The 24,533-nt window shown below is 40.1% G+C and overlaps 2 protein-coding genes across 2 annotated transcripts; both read left to right on the top strand.

Moving 5' to 3' along the window:
• Positions 1 to 4,004: 4,004 nt before the first annotated feature.
• LOC129717025 (uncharacterized) lies at positions 4,005 to 17,588 on the top strand. The gene is made up of 2 exons (XM_055666871.1): positions 4,005 to 4,758; positions 16,774 to 17,588. The coding sequence occupies exons 1-2, from the start codon at positions 4,005 to 4,007 to the stop codon at positions 17,586 to 17,588; spliced, it is 1,569 nt and encodes a 522-aa protein (XP_055522846.1).
• A 12-nt stretch (positions 17,589 to 17,600) lies between these two features.
• On the top strand, positions 17,601 to 21,002 carry LOC129717024 (uncharacterized). The gene is made up of 3 exons (XM_055666870.1): positions 17,601 to 18,770; positions 18,843 to 19,817; positions 20,517 to 21,002. The coding sequence occupies exons 1-3, from the start codon at positions 17,601 to 17,603 to the stop codon at positions 21,000 to 21,002; spliced, it is 2,631 nt and encodes an 876-aa protein (XP_055522845.1).
• The last annotated feature ends 3,531 nt before the right edge of the window (positions 21,003 to 24,533 follow it).

Below are 24,533 nucleotides of genomic sequence, written 5' to 3'. Positions count from 1 at the left end.
GTAGTCAACGTCATGCGGTCGTGTCTTGAATACCACCCTCCTACTTTTTAAATGTAAAGGTTTATGACAGAAGGAAACAGTCACACGTTTTGATCATTGGGTTTCGCAGTACAACAAATAAATTCTTGTAGCATCAAATATTCTTCGTGAAAAAGTCAAATTTGATGCAATGGTCTTACGATCGCTCACCAGTCGCCAGTAACCACCAAGCTACAACACACTTTCGAAAGTTAGAAGAAACACAGTTCAGTAATAATACACTGGTTCGTGAACATGCCATAGGTTCAAATTGGATATTGGATATTAGCCAAATTCTCAATTATTCTGGATATTAGCCAAAATTGTTTCACGTTTGCTGCCTTCCCAAATGCATTTTTTGACAATCGGCTTCCGTAGGGACCTTGTTTAGGGTGTGTACCATCACGAGAAACTGTTTTCTCGATTTTGGTAAAAATGGCATATTAGCCAATTTTTGAATTATGGGCAGGACTAGTAAAAAGACAATTTCCACGTGTTGTAACGTGCTGGAGCACGAAATCTATGTCTGTGATAGGGAACCTGTTTTGAATTGGATGAATTTTTAGTGAATAAACGTTAACCGTTTGTTATTCAAAGTTGGTCATGCTGATCGCAGCCTTTGCGCTGCCCCTACAGTGGGGGGATTACTAAATAAAGTAAAAATTGGACAACTACAACAGAATTTGATTGCATCCCGCACAGAATGTCTGCTTGTGTTGATGCCAGAAATTTATTAACCTTCAATTATTTTTTTATTTGCCTTGAAAAAAGCATTTTGCTGTTCAAAATCGGTTGCTAATTACAACCTTTGAGCTGCCCTAACATTGGGGGAATTAAGATACACGGACAACATGCACTGTGGAAGCTCTTACACATTCAGTAAATTAGACGGGTGCGACAAATTTCAATTGCTAGGATGCAACACAGAATACTTGCTTGCGTTGACAAAAATTAATAACTTTCAATGACTTGTTTATTTGCCTTCAAAAAGGCATTTTGATGTTCAAAATTGGATTTCCTGATGGCAATCTTCATGCTGCCCCAACACGGGGGAAATAATGGCTGCCTGGCGACACACGCTGAGAAAACCCGCGCTGCTCCTGGACGTGGTGACCAACCACAGGGCTAGTGCTGCTGCTAAGGAAGGACGACTGCTGTTGTCGCTGTCTAGAACTATTATGAGCGGCTCCGGCTAAAACAGGCTCTTATATAGGGATGAAAATTGGAATGAATTATTTTTCGTAGGTGGTGGAATGATATAACTTGAAAAATATGTGTGACTTCATTCCAGCTCAGAGCGATCATTTGATAAGCTCCACCTCTTTTTTCAGTCTCTAAAGTTTTTCCTCAGTTTCGTAGCACGGATGCACAAAAATGATTTCTTGTCGAGCCGGACCGATAGCACTCTCATTGAAGCAACAAAATAACATGTTTTGTGTCGTATTGTACAGCTTCGTTGAAGAAAATGTTCCCGTCCCCGTGTCGCATGTAAGCAGATTATTGCGTTCAGTAGACAGTAGATAGTGTATCCAGCGAATAAACACCGATGGTGCTCTCACACACGCAACGGTTTTGGACCCGTATCTTATTTCGGTTTGTAACATCAAGCGATTTCGTTTGCTCGCTGTTGCGTGTTGCATCATGTTGCAACTTGGCAGCTGGGAGACGACGAAATTCTGTTTATGCTGATTAATTGAATCGATTTCATATTAGCTCTAACTAACTGCTTTTGTGAATGCGTTCTAACAGGGAAATTTATTATTCAATGTCGGTTATGCTGATCGCAACCTTTGCGCTGCCCCTATAGTGGGGAGTTTACTAAATAAAGTAAAAATTAGACAACTACAACAGAATTTGATTGCATCCCCGCAGAATGTCTGCGTGTGTTGATGCCAGAAAATTATTAACCTTCAATTATTTTTTTATTTGCCTTGAAAAAAGCATGTTGCGGTTCAAAATCGGTTGCCAATTACAACCTTTGAGCTGCCCTAACATTGGTGGAATTAAGATACACGGACAACATGCACTGTGGAGGCTACTTCACATTCAGTAACTTAGACGGGTGCGACAAATTTGAATTGCTAGGATGCAACACAGAATGCTTGCTTGCGTTGACAAAAATTATTAACTTTCAATGACTTGTTTATTTGCCTTAAAAAAGGCATTTTGATTTCCGAAATTGGATTTCCAGATGGCAATCTTCATGCTGCCCCAACACGGGGGGAATAATGGCTGTCTGGCGACACACGCTGAGAAAACCCGCGCTGCTCCTGAGACGTGGTGACCAACCACAGGGCTAGGGCTGCTGCTAAGGAAGGACGACTGCTGTTGTCGCTGTCTAGAACTATTATGAGCGGCTCCGGCTGAAACAGGCTCTTATATAGGCCAAATAGCATGTTTTCAATTGCAAGGTATATAATCCTGTCGACCGTGCTTGGGAAGCAAGCATATAACGACCAATCAGAGGTCGAATTTTTCGTTTTGACAAGCCTTGACTATTTTCAATAGTACAATAGTGTGAATAATAAAATTACAATTATCTTATTTTGGGAAGAATCTTAGAAGATTTTCCAATTTATTGCTGCAAGAACGAAGGAAATCCATCGAATACTAACCGATTTATTAGCATTTGAAATTGGACATATTTTTCACTTTTTTCGGTTTTAGATTTTCATTTCACATCCCTATGTAGCCGAACTTCCTGAGAGAAGTATTCTACTTCAAAAAAGAAATAGGTAGTCTTGAGAAAGATTGATGTAAGTTAACTTTCACAAACTTTGAAGCTATAGGCAGTCAAAGTCCAGTCCACAAGCAACCGAAAACGAGATCGACTTGAACTGTCCTACAGTACGGTCGCATTTTACAACAGCTCGAGGCTAAGTCTTAGACTTCCGAGAGATATTGAAATTTTGTTTTTCGCTTTCAACAGGCAATCTTTTTAAAAGACTACCTGTTGAAACGCAAAGTAATAAATTTGTTTTTAACGTTAACGAGTGCTTAGTGAGTAAATTTGGTTTGATATATTTCTGCTTAAATTCTATAGTAAAGTGAAAGTGAGGTGAAGTTTTCCAGTTTTGCCTGGAAGAAATAAAAAAGCTCGATTTGATGCGGCTTCAAGGAAACGCATCTCCTCCAAGTGACACTGAAATTTCGACTAACAGGTATTGGACGAACGTGAGCGGCGAACAACCCCGTCAAAATGCAGCCGTCTAATCTCACATCGGAACTACTCGAATTTTTTGATACCCTGCACATTTATTACAATACTTATTGTACTCACATTGTTACTCACACTAGTTAATAACGTTCTCTTGAAATCAGCAGCTCGCCTAGTTCACACGCTTTTTTGGTTTGCTTCGTCCGTCGCGATTTTTTTATCGATTTGATATTGCCATTAGGCAATCGTCCCCCCAAAAATTGGTCCTTCGAATCGGATATTGGCTCCGGTTTTCGGTCGCGTGAATAACCGTCGGTAAATTTATACATCTTCCGATAAGTTCGCCTAGTTTCGGTGATTACCGCGTGGAACATTCATCGCGATCTCCATTTTGCTTTCGGTAAAGATGGACAAACTCCTGAGAGCGAGAAAATCTCATGCACCACGGATGGAACGTGTCACAAAGGCACTAGAAAAGCTGGAAGATGCTGAGCACGCGGAACCAGAGGACGTCGTCATGGAGTTGGATAACCTCAAGAGCGTTTGGTCGTCTTATCTCGCCGTTCAGCAACGAATTCTGGACTTGGCAGAAACTGATGCCATTTATGAGGAAGCAATGAGTCACCAAATCGCCTTTGGGGAGGAGTACTTGGCGCTAAAAAAGGGTTTAGTAAAACTGCAGAGAAGGTTGGGAACGGCGTCAGCCGATCACGAAACAACTCTCAACCAGCAGAATGGCGGCAACGCGAGCGTTATTGACATCTTTGTTTAGCAGCAGGCACAACTCCTACAAGCATTATCTGTAAATGCAGGTCCCTTTTCCTCTCCGATGTCTCTCCCACCATCACCTACAGCGCCGCCAGATTGCGCACCGCTACCGGACCTTCGACTTCCAAGGATGGATCTGCCAATTTTCAGCGGAAACTACCTTGAATGGAAGTCATTTTATGACCTCTTCAGTGGTTCTGTGCATCAGAACCCGTCACTACGACCTAGTCAAAAATTCTACTTTCTTAAGACGCATCTAGCTGGTGAAGCAGCTACGCTTGTGTCTCACTTGAATGTGGAAGATGCAAATTATCTACCAGCACTGGATAAATTTCAAAGTCGCTACAATAAACCCCGTGAAATTGCCAACCTACACATCACTCGCTTTTTGAGCCAACCTGCTTTGACATCATCGTCCCCGGCCAGGTTGCGCTCCCTACACGATATTTCGGATGAAGTTATTCGGGCTTTGGCTGCTCTTCAACGTGAAGGACGAGACATTTGGCTACTCCATCTCATCTACGAAAAGCTCGACCAACAAACAAAAGAGCTTTGGTGTCAAAAAACAATGGACATGGAAGAGAGTCACATCACTGTCGACGCGTTGTTAAAGTTTATAGATAATCGATTCACTGCTCTTCAATCATCTCAATACACTCGAAAATGCATTCGAGAACCCAATACTGCTGTGCCCGTTAAATCTCAAACACTGAGACACTCACACAAACTACTCTCGTCCGCTCTCGTGGCCACCGATAGGCCACCATTTGCGTGCGGAGTTTGCGCTAAAGCCGGTCATCAGCCGTATCAATGCGGTAAGTTTCTCCATGCTAGCTCATCTGACCGCCTCGCAATGATTTCTAGGTTGAAGCATTGTCAAAATTGCCTCCGGTCTCACGGCAGTGAGGCGTGTAAGTCTGGGTCATGCAGAAAGTGCAACCAAATGCACCACACGCTTCTTCATCCAGCATTTCAACCAAATGGCACACCGCCAACAAATAACGTCACGGTCCCGGTAGCGCCTCAAACGCTTAACTCGTCATTTAACCTGACTGATCATCTCAATGGATCGAATGTGCTGTTACTAACACAGGGTGGCCACGCAATCGGGAAAACGGGAAATGCGGGAAAAAGTCGGGAATTAAGTTACATCGGGAAAAATGCGGGAAAAAGTCGGGAATTTTTTTTTTGATCGGGATTTTGTTACCATGATTTTTACAAAGTATTGTGTATGATGCAATTACAAATGATGGAGAAGTTGAAAATGCAGGACTGCAAGTTAGTCCCTTAAAAGTCATATTTTTCTTCAGCAGTCAGTTTTTGAAGTAGAATACTTCTCTCAGGAAGTTCGGCTACATAGGGATGTGAAATGAAAATCTAAAACCGAAGAAAGTGAAAAATATGTCCAATTTCAAATGCTAATAAATCGGTTAGTATTCGATGGATTTCCTTCGTTCTTGCAGCAATAGATTGGAAAATCTTCTAAGATTCTTCTCAAAATAAGATAATTGTAATTTTATTATTCACACTATTGTACTATTGAAAATAGTCAAGCCTTGTCAAAACGAAAAATTCGACCTCTGATTGGTCGTTATATGCATGCTTCCCAAGCACGGTCGACAGGATCATATACCTTGCAATTGAAAACATGCTATTTGACCTATATAAGAGCCGAATTCAGCCGGAGCCGCTCATAATAGTTCTAGACAGCGGCAACAGCAGTCGTCCTTCCTTAGCAGCAGCACTAGCCCTGTTGTTGGTCACCACGTCTCAGGAGCAGCGCGGTTTTTCTCAGCGTGTGTCGCCAGACAGCCATTATTCCTCCCGTGTTGGGGCAGCATGAAGATTGCCATCAGGAAATCCAATTTTGGAAATCAAAAAGCCTTGTACGAGGCAAATAAACAAGTCATTGAAAGTTAATAATTTTTGTCAACGCAAGCAAGCATTCTGTGTTGCATCCTAGCAATTTAAATTTGTCACACCCGTCGAATTTACTGAATGTAAAATAGCTTCCACAGTGCATGTTGTCCGTGTATCTTAATTCCCTCAATGTTAGGGCAGCTCAAAAGTTGTAATCAGTAACCGATTTTGTACCGCAAAATGCTTTCTTTCAAGGCAAATAAACAAATAATTGAAGGTTAATAATTTTCTGGCATCAACACAAGCATACATTCTGTGCGGGATGCAATCAAATTCTGTTGTAGTTGTCTAATTTTTACTTTATTTAGTAAACCCCCCACTGTAGGGGCAGCGCATAGGCTGCGATCAGCATAACCAACTTTGAATAACAAACTGCCCTGTTAGACCGCATTCACAAAGACAGTTAGTTCGACTATGCAGAGCTAATATGAAGTCGATTCAATCAATCAACAGTAACAGAATTTCGTCGTCTCCTAGTTGCCAAGTTACAACATGATGCAACACGCAACAGCGAGCAAACGAAATCGCTTGATGTTACAAACCGCAATAAGATACGGGTTAGAACCGTTGCGTGTGTGAGAGCACCATCGGTGTTTATTCGCTGGATACAAAAATCAAATGCGAATTGTGGAATAATTTGTCTGAAGAACATTAGGGAATGGAACAACTGAACTGATAGGGCGTGGCCTATTTCGTAGCACCCGTCGGCTATAAAAGAGTGTTTCTGAAAAAACTAGCTACATTCATTAGTCGGAAGGTGAGCTGGATGGACCGTCCACAACGTTGACAGCAGCAGGAGCAGATATCAGCACTCAGCGGTAACAGAATATATCAGAGGGTTGCGCCTGTGGCTGCCTTCAAATTAAACAAATCACTTGCCCTGTGGTTGGTCACCACGTCTCAGGCCTCTGCCTGAGAACGAACGCCAACGTGAGCGATCGGGCGAGATTTTTGCCGTTCATCAGCCCGCACTTCCTCTAATGGAAAAGTTGGATCATTTTGTTCAGAAGAATATTATTGTCGGTAATATTACAGAGCTGCGATTGCATTATATCCGATATGGAATTGAACAATTGTTGTTTTGAGGACAAATAAAACACTTAATTTGAAGAGTTAATAGTTTTGGGCACCAGTAGCAGTATGGTAAGAGCCTCAGCGGTAGGTGCAGCCGGTACTTCCATGAGGCGGTTGTTATAAGGAAGTAAATGGAAGCGGCATGGCGGAACAGTTCGAGTGTGCTTAAACGCGCGTCATTTTTCGTTGTTGATATTATTCCCCACATGAAACGAAGCGCTTTCGTACGATAGCGGCGGTATTAGCGGTAGATGCATTTGCCAACACTTACTCCAGTAAAGCCGTGTCTAATTTTCAATGTGAAAACACCTTTCTATTGTGTTGGCCGTGCACATTAGGCCTCCAGGCCGTGCACATTAGGCCAGGCTAAACGCGAAAAGCGGCGTGAACCGTTTCGCCCGGCCGTAGGTTAATGTGCAGCCGTAAGTAGAGCTGTGTAAAAGTATTCTACTTCAACCTCGAGGTCGTGGCTTTGCACACAACCCTCCTGTGATTTTTGACCAAAAAGTCACTAAACTTACTTATTTTGACCGGCTGACCACCTGACTACTTTTAGCAGTCCTGCTTTTCAAATGAAATTAATGTTGACACCAAATGTCTTAGAATAGCATTAAATGTCGAAATCTGGTGTTATCCAAAAAAATTGAATGGACTCTGTGGGACTTCTCAAGATGGTAAAGCGGGGTCGAAAATCGGTCCGAAGTCTGGGAATGAAAGTTGCCAGTTTGTCGAGAAAACGTTTTCAGTGAGAGAATTAATCATAAATTCTCATATGTACAATAGAAACTGTTTCAATTTCTAAGAGCAATGCAAAATAAGTTTCACTGTACAGTCTTACTAACATAACCAGTTATTAGTAGTTGCTTGAATGAAAGAATTGAATTGAAATAAGTGGCACACAGTCCTGATTCTCCAGTTTTTCAAATAGATTTTTATTTCAGCTAGTCTTTTAGAAGAAATATTTGGCGAACTCTAGCGAAACTAGCTACCATTACCGCTTAGAAACTCAATGCTGGTGAAAATTTGGGTTTGGGACGAACTTGCTATGCGGAGCAGTTAAATGAAAAAACATTTAAAACTTGCCACAAAATATAGCAAACATTATTTTGAATTTTTTTTGAAGAATTAACTTTTGTACATATTTCAAACTCGTATTTTTTCTGTAAATTATACAATTTGATTGTAAAAAATCACAGGAAGGTTGTGTGCAAAGCCACGACCGCAAGGTTGAAGTAGAATACTTTTACAAGTAAGATAACCCGGCTGCTTGCGTGTCAGTCATTTTTCCTAGTAAATACATGTTGACCGCTCATTGGCAGTATTGAACATTCTGTGCAAACGAAGTTGAAGTACTACTCAATTTCAGTTTGCACATATAAATACGACCTCACTGAACAGGAAAAGTACAAACTCTTTGCGGCGCAAACAAGTTTCAACAGTCAGAGTATATGTACATGTGAATTCAAATTATGATAATTAACTTTTGGTTAAAGCTCAGCACAAGAAAATATTAAATCTTCAATTCATTTGTTTGGTTGTCCTAAAAATGGTTCGATTTCTCCTACCAACCAGAGGTTGGACACGTGTTACCTCTGGCTGCTTTTAAATTGACCTCCGCACTGGTACTTGTTTTCTTCGATGCACTTCCTCAATGCTGGTCCTTCGCGCGTTTCCGAGCATCACGCTTGTATTTGGCGTTCATATATTTAGACATAGCACTGAATACACTTCCGATGGATTTCTCAATAAATGCAATAAATGCACTCGTAGTCTCTTACCCGAGAATAATAAAACACTTCAAAGAAATGTTGCACTACTGTCCATAATTCAAAAATTGGCTAATATGCCGTAGGCATCAAATCGAGAAAAACGCCTTTGAAAGTTTTTTATCGGTACAACATATTTTGACTGCTCATGACAACTTTTTTATTGAGTATGTCACCCTTCATATATGCTGGACCCTTGCCGTTGAGTTGAAACAGAGAAATCTGTAGAAAAATTCCATCCGCCACGTATTTTTAACACAGTAGCCGTTTTTTTTTTTTCAATTATAAACGAAAGGTCAGTTGACAAAACGGTGTGCAATTCGGCTAATATCCATACGATGTGAATTATATCGTACTCGTTGGTGATGCAAATGGTTTTAAATTCAATAAAACAACACGGAAGCACCAGTGAGGATGAAAAGGACGACGAGACAATTGTTACGTGCGGCAATATAATAATATAACGAAAATATTATTATTCATGGTAATCTCACAATCCACTTTCCCATTTTTCCTCATCAAATCCAAAATGAAATCTGAATCTTATCTTTATTAATAATACTCCTACTCAAAGAGCTAAATATCATTTTTTGACGTTGACTAACGTCTATATCGAAGTTAGGCCCCTGAATTTGAAAATCTAGTAATTCAACCAGAGAAAAGTGGTCAGGTTTTGAGCGCTTATTTAGCAGTCATCTATAATCAGGTTTTCGAGGTTTTGGCATCAATCGATCAGAAATTCTTTTACGGTTAAATTTATGTAACAAAAACAAACTATTGTTTGAGATACACTACTGAAAAATTGGTAATTAATATCGCTTGTCTAAATCATACCGCGCAGCCAATCACTACCTCTCTTCCCAAGCACAGTCGACACTAACGGATACAATCGATCTGACTTTGTTGTTATTGTTGTTGTCACTTTCTGTTCCCGATGTTTATGCTGCTGCTAGCGGAAAAAACCTTGCAAATATGCATCTTTTTGTTGGTGTTAATTTTACGACAGCGGCCGGCGCTCCATCATTCTGATTCCAAAACCGCACCAGTGACATGCGGACGCTAGGTGATAGCAGCTGAAAGGAGGAAATACAAAAGAGTACCGCTCATCTTGTGCCGGTTTCACCCGTAATGCTGGTGGCTTTAGTAGTAAATGGCTACTGCAAAACACTTAAATGGCTGGAACTCTGGACGGACTAACCAGGAAACTATAATCGGCAACTGGCACCTTTTGGTGCCTCGAAATTTTAGTACAGAAGCGGCTAATTGAATTTTCTGTTTTACCAAATGCTGCTGCTAGTGGGAAAAACCTTGCAAAAATGCATGTTTGAGTTGGTGTTAATATTACGACAGCGGCCGGCGAAGCTTTCAAGAAACATTTGTCTCTACCATTCCATCATCTATGTAGTCCCTCCTTCTTTCTAATTATCTGACGAAGCCTTGGTATAAAACGTATCGTTCGAACATTTCACCCCATCAGTTTCATTAATAAACCGTACCAGATACATACGGACGCTCGGTGTTAGCAGCAAAAAGGAGGAAAAACAAAATAGTACCGGTCATCTCGTGCCGGTTTCACCCGTTATGCTGGTGGCTGTTAGTAATAAATGGCTACTGCAAAATACTAAAATGGCTGGAATTCTGGACGGACTAACCAGTAAACGAGAATAATCGGCAACTGGTACCTTTTGGTGCCTCGAAATTTTGTTACAGAAATTTTGTAAAAGAAGCGTTGCAATTCCCTCTACAATTCCCTCTTCAATGGAATATAAGAATACGGTAGTCAACGTCATGCGGTCGTGTCTTGAATACCACCCTCCTACTTTTTAAATGTAAAGGTTTATGACAGAAGGAAACAGTCACACGTTTTGATCATTGGGTTTCGCAGTACAACAAATAAATTCTTGTAGCATCAAATATTCTTCGTGAAAAAGTCAAATTTGATGCAATGGTCTTACGATCGCTCACCAGTCGCCAGTAACCACCAAGCTACAACACACTTTCGAAAGTTAGAAGAAACACAGTTCAGTAATAATACACTGGTTCGTGAACATGCCATAGGTTCAAATTGGATATTGGATATTAGCCAAATTCTCAATTATTCTGGATATTAGCCAAAATTGTTTCACGTTTGCTGCCTTCCCAAATGCATTTTTTGACAATCGGCTTCCGTAGGGACCTTGTTTAGGGTGTGTACCATCACGAGAAACTGTTTTCTCGATTTTGGTAAAAATGGCATATTAGCCAATTTTTGAATTATGGGCAGGACTAGTAAAAAGACAATTTCCACGTGTTGTAACGTGCTGGAGCACGAAATCTATGTCTGTGATAGGGAACCTGTTTTGAATTGGATGAATTTTTAGTGAATAAACGTTAACCGTTTGTTATTCAAAGTTGGTCATGCTGATCGCAGCCTTTGCGCTGCCCCTACAGTGGGGGGATTACTAAATAAAGTAAAAATTGGACAACTACAACAGAATTTGATTGCATCCCGCACAGAATGTCTGCTTGTGTTGATGCCAGAAATTTATTAACCTTCAATTATTTTTTTATTTGCCTTGAAAAAAGCATTTTGCTGTTCAAAATCGGTTGCTAATTACAACCTTTGAGCTGCCCTAACATTGGGGGAATTAAGATACACGGACAACATGCACTGTGGAAGCTCTTACACATTCAGTAAATTAGACGGGTGCGACAAATTTCAATTGCTAGGATGCAACACAGAATACTTGCTTGCGTTGACAAAAATTAATAACTTTCAATGACTTGTTTATTTGCCTTCAAAAAGGCATTTTGATGTTCAAAATTGGATTTCCTGATGGCAATCTTCATGCTGCCCCAACACGGGGGAAATAATGGCTGCCTGGCGACACACGCTGAGAAAACCCGCGCTGCTCCTGGACGTGGTGACCAACCACAGGGCTAGTGCTGCTGCTAAGGAAGGACGACTGCTGTTGTCGCTGTCTAGAACTATTATGAGCGGCTCCGGCTAAAACAGGCTCTTATATAGGGATGAAAATTGGAATGAATTATTTTTCGTAGGTGGTGGAATGATATAACTTGAAAAATATGTGTGACTTCATTCCAGCTCAGAGCGATCATTTGATAAGCTCCACCTCTTTTTTCAGTCTCTAAAGTTTTTCCTCAGTTTCGTAGCACGGATGCACAAAAATGATTTCTTGTCGAGCCGGACCGATAGCACTCTCATTGAAGCAACAAAATAACATGTTTTGTGTCGTATTGTACAGCTTCGTTGAAGAAAATGTTCCCGTCCCCGTGTCGCATGTAAGCAGATTATTGCGTTCAGTAGACAGTAGATAGTGTATCCAGCGAATAAACACCGATGGTGCTCTCACACACGCAACGGTTTTGGACCCGTATCTTATTTCGGTTTGTAACATCAAGCGATTTCGTTTGCTCGCTGTTGCGTGTTGCATCATGTTGCAACTTGGCAGCTGGGAGACGACGAAATTCTGTTTATGCTGATTAATTGAATCGATTTCATATTAGCTCTAACTAACTGCTTTTGTGAATGCGTTCTAACAGGGAAATTTATTATTCAATGTCGGTTATGCTGATCGCAACCTTTGCGCTGCCCCTATAGTGGGGAGTTTACTAAATAAAGTAAAAATTAGACAACTACAACAGAATTTGATTGCATCCCCGCAGAATGTCTGCGTGTGTTGATGCCAGAAAATTATTAACCTTCAATTATTTTTTTATTTGCCTTGAAAAAAGCATGTTGCGGTTCAAAATCGGTTGCCAATTACAACCTTTGAGCTGCCCTAACATTGGTGGAATTAAGATACACGGACAACATGCACTGTGGAGGCTACTTCACATTCAGTAACTTAGACGGGTGCGACAAATTTGAATTGCTAGGATGCAACACAGAATGCTTGCTTGCGTTGACAAAAATTATTAACTTTCAATGACTTGTTTATTTGCCTTAAAAAAGGCATTTTGATTTCCGAAATTGGATTTCCAGATGGCAATCTTCATGCTGCCCCAACACGGGGGGAATAATGGCTGTCTGGCGACACACGCTGAGAAAACCCGCGCTGCTCCTGAGACGTGGTGACCAACCACAGGGCTAGGGCTGCTGCTAAGGAAGGACGACTGCTGTTGTCGCTGTCTAGAACTATTATGAGCGGCTCCGGCTGAAACAGGCTCTTATATAGGCCAAATAGCATGTTTTCAATTGCAAGGTATATAATCCTGTCGACCGTGCTTGGGAAGCAAGCATATAACGACCAATCAGAGGTCGAATTTTTCGTTTTGACAAGCCTTGACTATTTTCAATAGTACAATAGTGTGAATAATAAAATTACAATTATCTTATTTTGGGAAGAATCTTAGAAGATTTTCCAATTTATTGCTGCAAGAACGAAGGAAATCCATCGAATACTAACCGATTTATTAGCATTTGAAATTGGACATATTTTTCACTTTTTTCGGTTTTAGATTTTCATTTCACATCCCTATGTAGCCGAACTTCCTGAGAGAAGTATTCTACTTCAAAAAAACTATTTTTGATGTAAATACTCTTAGAAACAAAATTATCGTTTTCGAGATTTTTTAAGAAAACATTTTATTTATTCTATTTGTTTCTTCCTACGACTTTTTACATGCTTTTCGTATTGTAACTGGCCTTAGAGTACGATGCTGGCCTAACTAGTCAGTCGTCGTAGGTTCGTGTTTCGGCTCGAGAGAGACTGTTAGTGTCTGCAGGATCGTAGCACTAGCCCTGTAATCGCCATGTGCACCGCTGCTAAATCTGTGGCCAATAAACAAAAATACTTTAAATGTTTTAAAAGCCTAAATAATTAGCATGGTTGGTGTGATGTTTCCGGCAAAGCTTTAGATAGTAGTTCTAATGTAAAAAATTATTGAATATCTCAAAAATCTTTGAGCTGTAAGTTGCCAAATGTTACAACGTTGATTATTTGAACACGGAAGGAGTTAAAATTTCTGAAAGTTTTTTTCGAAACTAGAACGATTTGTTTGATTGGTGCGATGTTTTTGGCAGAGTTGTTGGCAGTAGTTGAGTATTAAAAATATTTCAAATTAAACATTTCAAAAAGTTGATTTTTGAAAAATATTTTATTGATGATCATGGAGAAACAAAAACTAAAAATTCTTCAGAAAAAATCCCAATAAGGATTTGGGAAAATTTCGGGAAACATTTTTTTTCTTGAAAAATTTAAAAGAAGTTAAAAATAAATTTGTTTCCTTTTCAACGGTTTCTGCAAGACAGTTTGTGCAGCCTTTTAATTTGAAAAAAAAAATTGAGATCATTTTTCTGATTTCCAGGTTTGTTTTTTAAGTTTCGAAATCACTTATTTTGAAATATTGGCCCCTAATATCATTTTTTTTATCAGCTTGGCCATTTTGAGCGCTGGATGCAAACAAGTTGATGACAGATAACCAGAGAGATATGATGATGATGATGGTCCCGCCACATACCCCTACAAAGGTTTGAGCTGGACAATTTATCTATAGATAATTAATGTAATCACAATTTCAATCAGTAATACAAAAAAATCGAACTGATTCCATTTCCAGATATAAACTTCTTCAAAAACTGTTTACTTGATTCACATCGGTAAAGACGTGAATTGCTGTAGAGTTACACAAAGCTAGCACAGGGTTTTCATGACCTTCAGTCAGACTAACCACAACTACTTCATGCATATTCTCTAAGCATTCAAATGACAATTTAAGTTTCAATTGTAAAAGAATCCATTTATATCTGACTTCCGCGCGCGAGGTTCAAACTTATGTAGTCACTTTCTATTATTTTTTAAGCTACAACAACATAAAGGAAAAAAGATCCATCATCACCACCGCGACAAACACATTAGTTTTGTCATTATATGTTAAAAAAAAGATCTAATATAAAATATAAATAAAATTTTACAACACAATCATATCCGTTCGTAAAAAACTTCGTCAGTTACAGGCTTCAATTAAACAATCAATAAATAAATAGGTTTCCAAAAATAAATATTTCATCCAAAAGAAATCCGTTGTTTAAACTTCGTCATATAAACTCTCGTCATTGTTAAAGCTTTTAAATTTCGTTCTGTACAACAGAAATTTTCACGTGTGAAATTCATTGTCTCTTGAACTCCGCAAATGTTGGTGCACGTTTAACATGTCTTGGCATCGAATTGAAAAAATTTATACCATTATAAGATAATGAATTCTGTGAAGCTCAGGTTAAAAAGAAAGGTGTTCTAATTTCATCCGCGTTTCTAGTGTTATATCTATGAAAATCACTTCCTCTTTCAATTCGATCACACAAATATTGAGGTAGCAAACTATTAATTATTTTAAAAATGAACACCATAGACAAATAAACAATTCGTTGCTTCACGGATAACCTTTGCAAAGCGTCCAGCATAAAAGCAGAGGAAGTAATCTATTACAATTTAAAATCAAACGCATTATTCTATTCTGCAAACGCTGTAACCTCAATAATTGTGTGTTATTGGCCAAATACAAAAAGGTAGGGCAAAAATCCAAATGGGGCGAGCTGATTGACTTGTATAGCTGTATTTTACTACTAATTGTTAATTCGTTTTTCAAACGGCATAATATTCCATACTTCTTGGCAATTTTCTTTATGACATTGTCAATGTGAGCGTTGAACTTTAGGTTGTCATCAATAATCACGCCAAGATATTTAATCTCCCGAACGCGACCAATTGTCTCATCATCTATTATAACAGAGACATCGTCATTTACCACGGTGCGCGAGAAAATCATAAATGTAGTTTTATCAATATTCAATTTCAATTGCTTATACTTCAGCCATCTGCTTAGAGAACGTAAATCTTCATTCAAGTGTGAAACAGCTTCTCCTAAATTTTTAGCTGCAATGAACAACACGGTGTCATCGGCAAAAAGATTTATGTGACAAAAACGTAAAACTCGTAAAACGATGCAACTTTGATGAACTAGCTAATCAAAATACTGAAAAAGTTGTGAATGCACTCCTGAAGTTTTCAGAATCTATGTAATGCGTGATAAACGATACAGTTAAATCGCAGTATTTTTCCTGAATGTAAAATAATATTTGGGGTCATCCACATACCACGTGGACAGCCGGGGGGGGGGGTGGAATGTCCACGGTCCATACAAAATTTTCAGAATTTATATGAGCAGTTGTCCATGGGGGGGAGGGGGGGGTAGGGTCAAAATCTGTCCACGTGGACGTGGTATGTGGATGGCCCCTTTTTAATTTGAGAAAAAAATACGCAAATCCAGGTCACAAGTTTTGTTTCCTAAATAATCAATTCAATCGGAATATTCATTACTCTTAGGTTAAGTAGTTTCATGTTCACCCTTAACTTCCCACGACATTTCTCGATGATTTGAACAACGAAAAAAAAAGTTTGTACGAAAAGTGCTGTTTGGTTTGTTGTTGTTCCCCTCATAGGTTGTTATGCGTTGAAAAAAGGGTGCTTATATCATATTTTTTAGGAGACAGATAGACAAACATAATGAATATAATAAACAAAATAGCTAACTCGATTATTGACTGCTTAATGGAAGATTTGCAAATTTGAGAAACCGCAGAAATTGTATTTAACCTGTCTACCATGGAAAGGCAAAGATTGCATTTTATGTTACTAATCAACTGTTTGTGTAGAATGTACCGAGCAAATTCGGTACAAATGATATGAGCTAAAACAATATCGCACGCTTAGTCTTGGGGCTAATAGCGGTCTCGATCAACTAGATTGGTTGAGAGAATTCGTTATCGATATTGTTTTTGGCACATTTTCCATGTGTAGTATAAGTACAACGATACACCGTGCCCCAGTGCTGAGTCGAGAAAATTTCCAGCTCGAAAAGATCCTCGACTCGATCGGGAATCGAGCCCGATATCAAGTGATATGAGCTATTACTTCCGATTTAGGGTCCAAAAATTGACGTTCAGCCGTCGATAGAACATAACCTAGTTACCGTTTCTGACAACCGGGAATTTCTTGCAATCATGCGGGAAAAAGTTGGGAAAAATGCGGGAACTCGAAAATGTAAAATGAGTGGCCACCCTGCTAACAGCTACAGTTGATGTTTTCGATCGATACGGTCGTCGTTGTGCTGCTCGCGCGGTACTCGACTGCGCCTCTCACCTTAGTTTCATCCGGAAGGATTTTTGCGATCGTCTAGCCATAGAAAAATCACCAATCGATTTAGACTTTCATGGGATATCGGCAACCAGCTCACATTCCAGCATGAGTACATCGGTCACCTTTGCCTCACGATGTTCTAGCTATCGCGCTACAATACCATGCGCGGTGTTGGATCGAATTTCGTCTGACCTTCCTCTACGCCCTGTGGATATTAGCGACTGGCCAATTCCAGATTCAGTCTACCTAGCTGATCCGCAATTCCATCATCCGGGAAAAATAAGTCTATTATTAGGCTTACAACCTTTCCTTGATTTGCTTGAACCAGGGCGAATAAACTTGGATGCAGATGGTCGTTTCCCCATTCTGCAAAACACAAAGCTGGGCTGGGTGGTGTCAGGCCGTTACGAGGATAGCAAATCAATGAAAAACTCTCCCACCTGCCTATTCACTTCCCACAACGAAACACTCTCCCAACAACTGCAAAAGTTTTTCGAAATTGAGGATTATGTGAACCCTAGCCAGCATCTCAGCGAAGAGGAACGAAAATGTGAAGCACACTTCGAGCAACACACTACTCGTGATCAAGCTGGCCGTTTTGAAGTTCGACTTCCGTTTCGCGAGGATCCTAATACCCTTGGTGCATCTCGTGACATTGCGTTGAAGCGGCTCGAACACATCGAGAGAAAGTTGAAAAAATCCCCTCAGTTAATGGTTAATTACCACGCCTTTCTGAAGGAATATTAAAACGCTGGTCATATGAGTCTTGCTGAAATTCCAGCCCCAAAGGGGGCCGTCTACCTTCCTCATCATTGCGTACTAAAGGAAACCAGCTTGAATACAAAACGTCGCGTCGTATTTGATGCTTCGTCCAAAACAGCTAGCAGCAAATCATTAAACGACGTGCTAATGACTGGACCGGTTCTACAAGATTCGCTTGTTAACATTTTGCTACGTTTTCGCACCCCGGCCATCGCCCTCACAGGAGATGTTCGACAAATGTATCGTATGGTGAAAGTGGCTGCAGCAGATTGCAATTATCAGCGTATACTTTGGCGGTGGAACGAAAAGGACCCGGTCGACGAGTACACATTAAACACCGTTATCTATGGTACCAAATCTGCGTCCTACTTAGCTACAAAATGTGTCCGGCAATTGTTGAGCAATCTAGCTGAAAGTGATCCTGATACGTTCCAGAAGGCATCAATGGGAATTTACGTCGATGATATTTTGACCGGCGCGGATTCCCCTGAGGAGGCACGGCGATTGCGACAAAAATTATCCGAAATTTTCTCAACGGGAGGTTTTCACCTCCGCGAATGGGCATCGAACCACTCATCCGCATTAGAAGGTGTACCAGAAGCTGACCTCGAAGTGAAAATCCCCATCGAACTCCACGGCAGCGACACAATCAAGGCCCTTGGAATCCACTGGCAGCCGTGTAGCGACGAGTTCACGTTTTCGTATCAACCCTCTAAGAGCTTTCAGCCCACAAAGCGCATCATCCTGTCACAGATCGCCAGCCTCTTCGACCCGCTGGGGCTCCTTGGCCCAATTATTGTCATGGCGAAACTGGTAATGCGCAAACTGTGGGAGCTGAAGGTGGACTGGGATACAACTCCCCCTGGTGAGTTGATCAATGATTGGCTTATATTTGCACAGAATCTGTCGTCTCTCAATTCGTTTCAGGTTCCTCGGCGTGTGATCGATGCACGAAAACCAGTGAAACTCTACCTGCACGGCTACAGTGACGTCTCCGAGAAGGCCATGGGAGCCTGCATTTACGTCCGTTCCGTCGACGCGGCTGGCAATCACTCATCGCATCTGCTTTGTGCCAAGTCAAAAACGGCACCTATCGGAAACAACAGGTCTACCATCCCCCGTTTGAAGCTACATGCAGCGGTCATTCTGGCGAGACTCATACACAATGTGACGAAGGCATTACAGATCCGTTTTCATGAAATTCGCGCATACAGTGATTCGCAAGTCGTGCTCGCTTAGATTGCTGATGGTGCGTCAAAATGGAAAACATATGTTGCGAATCGTGTTGCCGATATATCCACGTTACTGCCTGCAATCAACTGGTACCACGTACGCACGCAGAACAACCCAGCTGATCTAATATCCCGAGGTGCACTGCCTGCCAATCTACAAGGAAATTCGCTTTGGTGGCACGGATCAGACTGGGAACATTCTTCGCCTTCATACGAGGTGGACTCGACGCATAAAAACCACATCGATCGGGAGCGGAAATCTGTAGCAGTAAGTCTTCTTACAATCAACGAAAACTCATTTATATATGGCATGCTGAATCATTATTATCCGAACAAACAAATGCTTCTTCGAGTCACCGCTCGCCTTCTTCGGTTCGCTCATCGTGGTCACGAGGGCTTGTCAGCCGCTGAGTTAAATAAGGCTTTGATGATCTACGTTCGACACACACAACACAAATACTTCTCGAATGACATTCAACGATTGAAGGATGGTAAAACCGTTGCAACTGGAAGCTCCATGTATCAGTTATATCCCCACTTAGATGCAGATGGACTCCTCAGGATGGGCGGTCGGCTCCGGTTATCGAAGTTGAATTACAACACCAAGCATCAACTGCTACTTCCGCGCCATTCGATTTTAACCTCATTAATTCTACAGCACATCAATAATCTTCATTGCGGACCACAAACACTCTTAGCAGTTTCTCGTCAGCGTTTCTGGATTCCTTATGGAACAAGTGCTGCCCGTAAAATCTACCGACAGTGCATTACTTGCGCTCGTGTTAGACCTCCTCCTTCACGACAGCAAATGAGACAGCTTCCTGCCGATCGCTTAGAACCGCAGCCACCGTTTGCCATAGTTGGCATTGATTATGCTGGTCCAATCAACATTACTAGCCGCAAATCGAGGGGAACTAACGCCAGCAAAGGCTACATTGCCCTTTTCGTTTGTTTTGTCACAAAGGCTGTGGCACTAGAGGCGGTATCTGACCTTACCACAGGGACATTTCATGCTGCATTCACCAGATTTTCCAGTCGGTACGGACTTCCCGCACGAGTCTACAGTGACAACGCTACAAATTTTCGGTCTGCGGCTAAGCAGCTAAGGGAACTCAACATTTTTTTTTTATTCTCGCTTATTTTTCGTCGGTCTAGTTCCGCCACTGTTGTGGCCAATTACCGACGCCCAGGGAGGCGACTCCACACCTAGGACCCTAACTCACGACCCGTTTATTAACGGACCGGCGCCAACGGCTTTACTTCCTCATGCGATGGAAGGCGTGATCCCAGAGATTTTTCGCCTCAGAAAATCTCCCGGTGTCGGCTAGGATTGAATCTAGACCAGTTGGGTTGGTTGTGAGTGGATCACGCCACCTCACAACCATCGACACTTATGTCGGCGGTGGGATTCGAACCCAGGCGTCGAGCGTGGTTGGCGGAGACGTTACCAACCACACTAGGCCCCCGCTAACTCAACATTTTGGTTAACTCTACTGAATACAAAACGACCGTAGCCGATTTCCTCGCAGACAAGGGTGTGGAATGGAGCTTCATACCTCCTCGCTCCCCTCATCATGGCGGCTTGTGGGAGGCCAGGATAAAGGTTGCAAAACAGTTACTATCAAAAATATCAGGTAATTTCATCTACACATATGAAGAACTTTCCACTCTGCTAGCACAGGTTGCCACCTGTATGAACTCTCGGCCTATCGCTCCAATCGCGAACAACCCAAGTGATCCGCAGCCGTTGACTCCGGCGCATTTCCTAATCGGTCGACCGTTGACAACAGCGCCTGAAGTCAATCAACTAGAACGACGTATCACTTCGATGACGCGATGGCAATTCGTTCAGCTGAAGGCACAGGAATTTCGTGATCGTTGGCAAAGGGAATACGTGCGGTCACTTCAGTTATTCACTAAATGGCAGCAATCAGCAAACAAAATGAAGGTCGGCGATTTCGTGCTCATAGTTGGAGAAAATGAAAGACCGAAGCAGTGGCCGCTTGAACGGATTGTGCAGACGCATCCTGGCCCAGATGGATTGGTGAGGGTTGTGACCGTGAAAACTTACCACGGAGTGACTCAAAGAGATATCAGACGACTAAGAGTGGTGCCACTCGACAGTGATGAAGTTGTACCTGGTCGCTTAGGCAACGAAATTCTGTAACGGAATTTGGTGGGCGACTTATGGACGAACGTGAGCGGCGAACAACCCCGACAAAATGCAGCCGTCTAATCTCACATCGGAGCTACTCCAATTTTTTGATACCCTGCACATTTATCACAATACTTATTGTACTCACATTGTTACTCACACTAGTTAATAAAGTTCTCTTGAAATCAGCAGCTCGCCTAGTTCACACGCTTTTTTGGTTTGCTTCGTCCATCGCGATTTTTTTATCGATTTGATATTGCCATTAGGCAATCGTCCCAGGTATGATATTTTATCTTCCGTTGGGGATCAAGAAATTCAAACTTCTCATACTGCTCAGTATGCCGTTATGAAGAAGGTTAAAGTTCCACCTATTGTGGTATTTGTAGCAAATTTTAAAGCATTTCGATCAGAACTTTCATCATTTCTGTCGGATGTGAAAGTTTATTTTCAAATTGGCCGCCAAGGCAAAATTCTTAAAGTTATCGAGAAAATAAGCTAAAACATGCTATAACTTTGTATGGAAAAGGCCTGGAGATGTGTGGTCTTCAACAAAAACGTGTGTTTTGTATGCCCAAATGCTTCTTTAGAACAATGTTTTCTTTTAAAATGTAGCTAACAAAAGTTAAGTGCAAAAAACAAACTTTTAAGTAACTTCTACAAAAAATACTCTGTAACTCTGTACCCAATGAAGATAGGAATTTTGTTTGTTCAGCAAAGATTCATATTTTTGCACGTTCTGAAACATTGCCGAATTAACCATTCCTCTATCTCTTAACACAAAAAAGTTAGTATTTTGGATTTATGAAAACCTACTGTAACATATGCTCGCCGTACTCTAATATGGGTGGATTGGGACAAATGGAACCTAAAGGAGTTTATAGTACTTCAGCTTAACTTCAAGGAAAAGTATCGACATCATGATTCCACTTGCCTCTTTTTAACCTATACGTTCTTGAAGTTATCGAAAAAATAAGCTAAAATATGATATAACTTTGTAAGAAAAAGTCCTGGAGATGTATGACCTTTGGTAAAAATGCGTGTTTTGTGTGCTCTAAAAATTTCTCCATACAATACTCTCGTGTAAAATGCAACTAACAAAAGTTAAGTACAAAAAACTAACTTTTAAGTAAGTTTCATGTAATATACTTTATAACTTTGTACCGAAAGAAGATAGGATTTTCATTTGTTTAACAAAGTTTCATATTTTTGAATATTCTACAACTTTGCTGAACGAACTATTCCTAACACAAAAAGCTAATATTTTTATTTTTAGTATAGTAAACTTTTTATACTTTTTGACAATTTGCGATTATGCGGGTCATTCATACAAACAATTGTTCCGAAGACACTTTTAAGCTAGGATGTAGGTAAAAGGCGCAATGGAATTAAGTTCCACTTTTTGCCTTATTGGACCACTGTGCAGTGTCCTTTCAGGTAATGTTTCAAATTCAAATAGTAACAAACCATTCGTATTTGGTGCTGAAAAGTCAGCCAGTATTGATTCAGGTAGCCCAACTCCCGAGAAGATTGAATACCTACAACAATCCATGCTGCAGCTAATGTCCGTATTGTTGAACTGTAACTCGATGTACGAGGCTGTTCAAGAAGGTATAAAATTTACAACTAATATTGTTATGAAATTGAAATTCAGCAATGATTTTAAATAATGCTGTAAATTTTTTAAATTGGAATGCTCGCTCTTTAAAAGCGAAAGAGGATGAATTTTTAAATTTTTAAAGCCAAATATTAAGAGCCAGTTCGCGAGAGGCGCAACCGCATGTTGTTTTGATGTTCTCCGATTGGGCTGAAATTTTCAGCATTTGTTTGTCTATTCAAGGTAGGAAGTTTTGCAAAATTTCAATTTTTTTCATTGAGGTTAAGTGGGGTAAAACGGCCATTGAAAATGATATGTCCAAAAACGTCCAAATTCTAAAAAGTGCAATAACTCCTGCTAGACTTGATGGATTTTTCTAAAAATTTGTGGTATTATTCTACACTAAGAGTACTTTAAAACGCATGGTAACAATATAAGGAAAAGAGGTAAATTGACGAAAAAAACGCATTTTTCTTTTAAAAATTGTCAATTTTCGGGGTCATCCTACTCTTTTCTACATCGCTAGAAAAAATATCTGAAAATGGCGTTTTGTAGAGCAACTCATGAGCTTTAATGTCATGTATAAGCCAAGTATGCCAAATGGGGTAAAACGGCCCTAGAAGGTTTTTTTTTCAAAAAACTGTCAAAATCACTAGAATCACTTTCGTTCCTGCTAGACTTAAAAGATTTTACTAAAAATTTGGATTATCACTGTACCTTACTAGAACTACCTACTCTACCAGAAGATACGCAATTCGGGGTAAAATGTTCCTTGAAGATTTTTTTTCCAAAAATGCTGTCAAAATCACCAAAACTGCAATAGCTCGGGTTAGACTTGATGAATTTACTGAAATTTGAGATTATAACTCTAGTTAGATACGAACTTAAGGGTAAGATGACATAAGTGACAAATAGATTTACATGACGAAAAAAAAAATTTTTTCTTGGAAAATACTTGGCGAATTTCAGGGTGCTATTTTCTTAACAAAAAACAGTCCAAAACCCGAAGTTAGCATTTTATAAAACAACTAAAGAGCTTTTATTTGATATCAATTCCAGATGCATCATTTGGAAACTGACTAGAAAGGACTAAACTTTTTCTTGACTTTTTCACTAGGTTTCAAGAAAAGCATCAAACTCTGTAAAAGACAATATCGATGAGACGGTTGCTGAAAGACTGCAATATTTCGAGTTTTGTTAAAGCAAATGAAGTAAGTTATGGTTTGAGTTTCATGTTCATCTTTTTAATTTGATTGTTTTTAAATTTAATTTAAATCTTTTTAATTCGATTATTTTTAACTCAATTGTCATCGGTCTCATTCTTCGCTTTTTCCTGAGTGTTGCCGAAAAAATCATGTTACTCTGATTGCTATTGTATCAACAAAAATGAACAATCATTTTGAAAAATCACGACTTCAAACATTAATGCTTAACAATTTTTACTCATGATGTTCTTCAACGTTCATCAAAGCAAGCATCTTCCTTTACGCTAAGTTTTACATACATAACTATTAAAGAGAATCGTGCAAATAACGATTTTATTTGCTCCACGAATAAGTAGGAACTCGGTTGGAATTATTCATTTTCGCGACCATCATGTCGATAATATCTTTTACCTTGTTTGAAGCTTTTCGTGAAATCAAGGAAAACTTTAGTCCTTTTTAGTCACTTCCCAAAACATGCATCTGGATGTTATGCCAAATAAAAGCTTTGTAGTTGCTTATAAAATGCCAACTTCTGGTTCTGGACCTTTTTGTAGAGAAAATAGCACCCCGAAAATCGCTAAGTATTTCTCAAGAAAAATATCTATTTTCGTTACGTAAATCTATTTGTCATTTTTGTCATCTTGCCTTTAAGTTCGTATTAACTCAGAGTAATTATCTAAATTTTCAGTAACCTATCAAGTCTAACCCGAGTTCTTGCAGTATTGGTGATTTTGACGGCATTTT

The sequence above is a fragment of the Wyeomyia smithii genome, chromosome 1 (genome assembly GCF_029784165.1).
Source record: "Wyeomyia smithii strain HCP4-BCI-WySm-NY-G18 chromosome 1, ASM2978416v1, whole genome shotgun sequence".
Lineage (NCBI taxonomy): Eukaryota > Metazoa > Arthropoda > Insecta > Diptera > Culicidae > Wyeomyia > Wyeomyia smithii.
The sequence above is the reverse complement of the archived record's forward strand: the minus strand, read 5'-3'. Positions and strand labels throughout refer to the sequence as shown.